Source organism: Oryzias latipes, chromosome 1 (assembly GCF_053564925.1).
Source record: "Oryzias latipes strain Hd-rR chromosome 1, Olatipes_Hd-rR_3.1".
Lineage (NCBI taxonomy): Eukaryota > Metazoa > Chordata > Actinopteri > Beloniformes > Adrianichthyidae > Oryzias > Oryzias latipes.
Window position 1 is genome coordinate 35,101,550 of NC_136237.1, and position 7,036 is coordinate 35,108,585.

The following is a 7,036-nucleotide window of genomic DNA, read 5'->3' on the forward strand; positions in this document are numbered from 1 at the left end:
CTTGGAACCCAGCGAGGGATGAACCCAAAATACGCCAAACACATGTGAAGTGAAAGGGTAAACTCCCATCCCTCTCCAGTTTCTTGTACCAGATGTTCATAGGCATTACAAGACCTGGTACGGGTCCACAACATCCAGAAATGTTAGGTCCTCGGTGGACCAGCCCTAGTGGTTTGACCTGGCTGCAGACGAGATGGGCGGAAGCGAAAATTGTACAAAACCCTACCCCAAAACAGGTCAGCATTAAAGAAATAAAACAGAAAAGAAAATGAGACTTTTATTAAAGTTATAAATGGTAAAACTGTAACTGCTAGGGTCACCAGTTAAAATAAACTTCTCTTTTTTTTAGGGATATGGGTACCCTAAAACTCCTTCGTTTATGGGGGACTTCCGGTTGTGGCTGCTGATGTCTGCAGGGCCTCCTGGAGCTTTGCCACAGACTTTAACCACCTCTGTGCCTTCAGCCTGAGTGATGGACTGACAAGGACACTGTTATAAATTACAGAATCTACTGCAAACTTCATAGAAAGATAGAACATGTGTTTGTTTATTATACATCTGGACTTTGAGTCTGTAACAAAAATTCTATTCTATTTTTATTGTAAACCTACAAACATGTGACTCCAAGTGGCCATAGCAGATGTAAACATCATGGGTTACTAAGAAGAGTTAAAAATAATGATTTTACTTTAGGACCTAAAAAATTCAAGCACGCTTCCCTGACTGAAACAAACATTTACAAAAACTACAAACCTGTATTTCAGATTCCGCCGTTTTCAGAGATTTATTAACTTCGGGTGTTTCGAATTTAGTTTGAATTAAAGCTACTCTAAACTCTATAGGGATTAAAAGAGTGCTAATGAAAGGGGAAAACGGGGCTGCAGCAGCGAGGTTCACATTATTTTGTTCTAAAGTTATAAAAATCAGCGTCGTGTGTTTTTCGTGTTTTATTCGCGTGCATTCAAAGGTGTAAAGTCGGAGCTTTTAAAGGGTCCGTGAAGCTATCATCGATGTAACCGGAAGTTGAGCCATTCAAAACCGGAAATGCACTAAACATATCACACCGTGTCCATTTTCTTCGACGGCTTGTCGTTTTCTACATTTTTTAACGTCAAAGTAAACCTTTAGATTTCGCTTTTTATAGAGAAAACACTGAGTTTTCAAGATGGGGGGAGGAGATCTGGTAAGTTTGATCTAAACTGTCGAATATTAGCGCCTGCGTTGATGAAAAGGAAGCTAAAGCAGATGATCTGTTCAGAAAAAACGCATTTAAGTTTTTACGTCGATATTTACGATCTACAACAGTTTTGTATTTCATATTTATATATTAAATAATTTTAGATTTATTCTTAAATTCCGCCGGCCTACATTTTACGTTGGTCATTTTCTTTCTAAATCTGATAGGCTAATGTTTTTAAAGGAACGAGCACGGATCATTGTGTTGTTGTGGAGGTTTAGAGACAATCATGTTCGTTTTCAGATGAATGATGTCAAATATTCATTCAGCCTTTCAGTTTAAACTCACGTCGATGTCAAATCTACCGTTTACACCGTTAAAAAAAAGACCTTATAAGTCAAACAGTGATGAGACTTTTAGTTTCTATTACAACTGAAAATTATCTGCAGTGAACATATTTAAACACAAAATAAAATTTTAATAAAAAAATGCATTTTAAATAGTGATTTGTTTATTCATGTATTAAATAAAAATTTATTCGTATTTATCGACAACTTCCCTTTTTCAAAATAAAATGCAAAACTCACAGATTGCACAGCTGTTGATTAAATTAGTTTGTTAAATCTTCATTAAGTGAATTGACAGTTAAAGATTTATAAATGTGAAAATGTAAAAGAATTTTTGCAACTTAAAATAAAAGTTGGAAAAATTAATGATGTATAATGATTTCATAGTGTGTTTATATTTGTAACAAATGGGTTGAACTTGCTCCTGAAGTCTTGTATTTGGGTAAAATACAGGGGATTACTAACATTACTAAATGACTAACAGGAGTGTCATAGCTTCATGCTAAAATCTGTAATTAATCTAAAAAAAAAAAAAACACTTTAGAAATGTCAGATAGGGTTAAAAAAAAAGTTGTATTTTTGCCCCATATGTAATGATATAAATTGGAAAAAATGAAGACCTTATATGAAGATGAAAAAGCTGTTACTAAAAGTAAGTTTGAACTCCTTCCTCCAGAACCTGAAGAAGAGCTGGCACCCCCAGACTATGAAAAACATCGAGCGGGTCTGGAAAGCCGAGCAGAAATATGAAGCAGAACGAAAGAAAATTGAGGAGCTGCAGAAGGAGCTGAAAGAGGAGCGAGCTCGAGAGGAGATAACCAGATTCGCAGAGGAAGCGGGCGCTATTAAGTGAGTGTTGGCACGTTTTTGGTAGAGGCTTTTGGGAGCTTTCTACCAAGTCTGAACCTCCTGATGCTCTGTTAGGAAAAAGGACGACAGACTGGACTGGATGTACCAGGGTCCAGCCGGACAAATCTCCAGAGACGAGTACCTGATGGGGCGCCCCATCGATAAGCAGATCACAGATCAGTACGCAGAGCCCGAGAGCGGACCATCAGCGGAGACGGGGCTCCTGCCCGGATCCATCTTCAGCTCCAACACCCCCGCCTCCAACCTGGACCTGGCTGCCAAGATCAGGGAGGATCCTCTGTTTGAGATCCGGTGAGTGAAGCAGCTTGTTCTGAGAGTCTGGTTAAAAAAAAAAAAACTCAGAATAACTTTTTTCTCTCGCTCCCTCTGAAGAAAACGTGAGCAGGACAAGAAGAGGGAAGTTCTGACCAATCCTGTGAAGATGAAGAAAATCAAAGAAATGGTGAGGACTTCCTCTGTTCTCCTGCTCGATGGAGATGAAGGTGACAGACTCACAGCCTGTTGATGATTTTTTTTTTATAGCTGCGACTAAACCTTGAGGAGGAGAAGAAGAAGAAGAAGAGGAAGAAGGAGAAGAAAGAGAAGAAAGGAGACCGGGAGAGAAGGAAAGAAAAGAAGCACAGGAGGAGGAGTTCAAGCTCCAGCTCGGAAGATGAGGGCAACAGAATCAAGTACAAAAGAGAGACGAGTGACGACGTGCGACTGTAAAACCATGAAAGTCACCATCTCCTGTTTTCAGGTCAAAGGAGTCCAAACCCGGAAGCCGAGCTCCCCATCTGCCCGGATACGGCCTGCAGGTCAGAGCTGCTGTTTGAGCCCAGGACTCGCTGCCACCACATGACTGCTTCTGCTCCCTTCATCATCCTACCCTTCCTCACTCACACCAACCACCTCCTCCTCCACATCCACTAACCTCCTCTTTGGTCTTCCTCATTCCTGTCGGCTCCAAACTCAACATCCTTTTACCAACATCACCGTCTCAATCTGGCTTTAAAAGTCAATTTGTCAAGTTCTAAAATCATTTGAATAAATTGATTTTACTTCATGTATCCAAGGTTAAAAAAAATGAATACTACCATAAGTATTTAGCAGTCGGAATGTGATGTCCATACATGGAAATAACGTTTAGCCTCTGCAAACAGATTTTCTGCATTCATTGAGAAAAGATTTTGCAATTTTGTGCTTCTGGAATATTAAGTTCTCCTCAGAAAGACGCTTAAGAGAAGCAGTCAAACCTCTGACTGATGCTGTTTGGATAAAAACCGAAGCCTCTTTTCTATTCAACGCTCTATGAAAATATTTCAGCCGATGAGGAGCAAAGATGTAAAGAAAACAAAATATATTCATGAAGATGATGTCGTTAGTACAACAAAAAAGCAAAAAATGTATTTTAAAAAACAATTTCTGTTGAGTCGTGATTGTTTTAAAGTTAAACTATTTGTTTTCATGCAAGAAAAGATTTAACTAATCCTGACAGAATGATTATGAGGAAGAAAATAATCTGGAAAATCATCTGGTTGTCTTTACACTCCAGTTTTGAAGCTTCAAGGGAAAAAATATTTTGTGGTGTCGGCGCCCCCTGCTGCCTGTCTTTCCCACTGCGAGCAGTTTGGAAATGAAAGCGGTTTCAAACTCTCATGTTCTCCTCCTCGATGTTTCCTCTCAGCTCCCTGGCGGCAGACCTCAACAGACGTCAGTTCACTCGGAGCGCCGCAATCGAAGCCGATCCAGATCTCCTCAGAGGAGGGACGGCCTCTCGCTCGGGCCGTCGTCGCACAGGAGTGACAGGAAGGTGGCGAGCCCGCAGAGAGAGCGCTTCCGCCGCCACGGCGTCCCCGTGTCAAAGTGAGAGCCGCCGCAAGGTCGGAGTGCAGCCGCCGCCACAGCTCCAACATTCCTGACCAAACCGCTGATTCTGCAGGAAACTGTCTGCGGAGGAGCTGGAGAAGAAGAGGCTTGCCATGATGGAGGAGGCCAAGCAACGTGAGGAGGACCGCGAGAACAACGTGAGGAGGTACAAGAAGCAGGAGGAGCAGGAGAAGCAACGCGAGCAGAAGCACGAGCGCCACGCCGGCTTCATCCAGTGAGTTCACACTCTTGGTTCTTTTGTTTTCTTCCTCCATCGCCTCACACTCCGTTCTTCTTTTCTTGAAGTAACATGAAGCTGGAGAGCGCCGCCAGCTCGTCTCTGGAGGACCGAGTGAAGCGGAACATTCACTCCATCCAGAGGACACCCGCCGCTCTGGACAACTTCATGAAGAGATGAGGCTTTTATTTTGAAAAGCTGTCTGTAAAATGCATCTTCTTTGAGTCCTTGTTATCCCTGTGTACAGTTAAAGTGTATTCCTTTTGTTATAAAAGTCCTTTCAAAGTAAAAGGTGTTTTAAAAACTGCTGCTCTGAATTTGTGATTTTGTGCCAAAAGTTTCTGATCTCAGGAGTGTTTGGATTGATGTGGGACTTGGTTTAAGGAAACCGGAAGTGCCAAACGCATTTTTTTGTTTAATTTCACACTCCACCCTTGAGGCTGAACCGCTCAGGAACTACGTCCGACTTTTAAGCAGATTGCCCTTAAAAGAAAACAACTTTGGGGTCGAAAGTTAGATTTTTCTGCACTCAGACTAACTTATAGTGACGATTCTTCTGCAGTTTAACTAAAATGCATTTAGAAAAAATGATGCACAAACTTCAAAACTGAGGTGGAGAAATGTTAAATATGTTGAGTTAAATACAGATTTATACTTGGAAGTCATAATCTGTCTGAATTGTAGTTTCTGTACACAATAGAAAGACGACAGACAATCAAAATGTAAAGCAAAATAAGTTTATGAATATTTCACAAAAGAGATTTTTTTTTTTTTAAATCACATCGGATAGTTTGAGAGCAAAAAGATTCATTAGCAGAACAGTAAGCTGATTTTTGTTTTATTTTTTATAAAAGCTGTTGGTGTTGCATGAAAAAAATGTTTGATTAAAATGGTCCAATTCAAAATCATGTTTAAATACATATATTTCCCTTTTTTTCATTAAGAAAAACTGCTCCATCTTAAAAGTTTAAGAGAAAATTCTTTCTACTTTGGAGTAAAAAATAAATGTTGATCTATTTATTAAAAGATGGTAAAAAGTAACAGTTAAAATAATTACTTGGGTAGGAGTTTGGATAAAGATTATTCATAAATGTCATTCTTCTGTAAAACAAAAATTAAAAGGAAATATTAGTGATACCAAATAAAAGTTCTAAATGGAATAAATAGTAACTGGATAATCCCAAAATTAAAAAGCTAAAACATTTTATGATTTATAGAAAGTTTTGACTAACGTCTTTTTTGTGAGCTTTTTTGGTTTTTGTTGTTGCTGAATATAAACACTGGAATCCTTTTGTCGTATTTTAAAAATGATTCATGTTGATGTCATCAATGCCTTTTTTTAAATATATGTGAAAAACATTGAAAAAGATGATCTTTGAGGAATCATAATTTGCTGCATTGTAAAGAAAAATACTGCAAGATAATAAATGTATTTATGAGGAAATTTTTCTCCCTTCTGAAAATATTCCCACCAGCAGTTATTTCAATGTTAAACAGCTGTGCTTTTATGTAACAGGTCAAATGTTAAAAACCTTTTTTTTTTTTTTTTTTAACTTGTCCTGTCCAACAGCTAGGCAGACAGATGAGAGCTGAGGGCCTCTTGGGTTGGACATATTTTACTTTAACAAGAGGGGTTATTAATCTTCAGACAAACCAAAGGTATGTCTGAATAAACCCCTTTTGTAATTGAGGCCAAACTTTATTAATTTCAAACATGTCTGAAAATCTTTGGTGTTGGACCGGACGGAAAAGGAAAGAGGGGAAGAAGAAAGAGGGACGTTAGAGAGAGGGGGGGTAGGGGGTGATAATAGGAGGGGAAAGGGGATAAGACCATGAAGCAGCATAAAGCAACAAGTTTACTGGTTGTTAATCATTATGGTAAGGTTCAAATGTAAAAAAAAACCAAAAAAAAAAGGGCGGAGCCTGTCCACACACACACTCAAATGTTATAAACACACTTGTTAGTTGCAAAAATGTCCACCTGTCGACATGTACACAAAACAGATAGTGTTCACACGCATACTTATGCCTTAAAACCAACTAGTGTGAAATATTTCCGTCATTCAGTCTGTTGAGCTGACACCTGTGCTCAGGTGAGTGTTTATGTTCTTCTAAAATGGATGGTGGAACGTGAAAAGAAGGAGGGAGAGTGCCCAGCCATCCCCACCCCAAGACCCCCACCGCACCAGCAGCGGCAGCCGGATTCCCCCCAACACCACACGGGAACCGGCAGGGAACAACCGCCGCCCGGGCGACCAAGCCCGCCACCCAGGCCAGGGCCAGCAGGGCCGCCGCAAGGCCCCCAGAGCCAGAGAGCAGGGAGGCACGGAGGGAAAGAGGGCGCCGCCCCAGCCCAACCAGGAGAGCAGCCCCCCCGCCGCGCCGGGAGAACCCAACGCAGGGCCCCACCGGAGAAGGACGCCCACAGCCCCAGACGAGCACCCCACCACCACCCAGGAGTTCCGGGCATCCCCCCGCCCCAACCCCAGGTACGGGCCAGGACCCCCCAAGGGAGACCCACTCCGCACTCCAGGCAGCCATCCGCCCGGCCAACGG

The 7,036-nt window shown here is 41.2% G+C and overlaps 1 protein-coding gene across 1 annotated transcript; it reads left to right on the top strand.

Annotated features, from left to right (window-relative positions):
• The first annotated feature begins 1,029 nt into the window (after positions 1-1,029).
• cwc25 (CWC25 spliceosome associated protein) lies at positions 1,030-4,784 on the top strand. The gene is made up of 9 exons (XM_023955163.2): positions 1,030-1,183; positions 2,201-2,373; positions 2,449-2,685; positions 2,767-2,836; positions 2,917-3,065; positions 3,134-3,191; positions 4,061-4,239; positions 4,316-4,477; positions 4,549-4,784. The coding sequence occupies exons 1-9, from the start codon at positions 1,166-1,168 to the stop codon at positions 4,658-4,660; spliced, it is 1,158 nt and encodes a 385-aa protein (XP_023810931.1). The 5' UTR covers positions 1,030-1,165; the 3' UTR covers positions 4,661-4,784.
• The last annotated feature ends 2,252 nt before the right edge of the window (positions 4,785-7,036 follow it).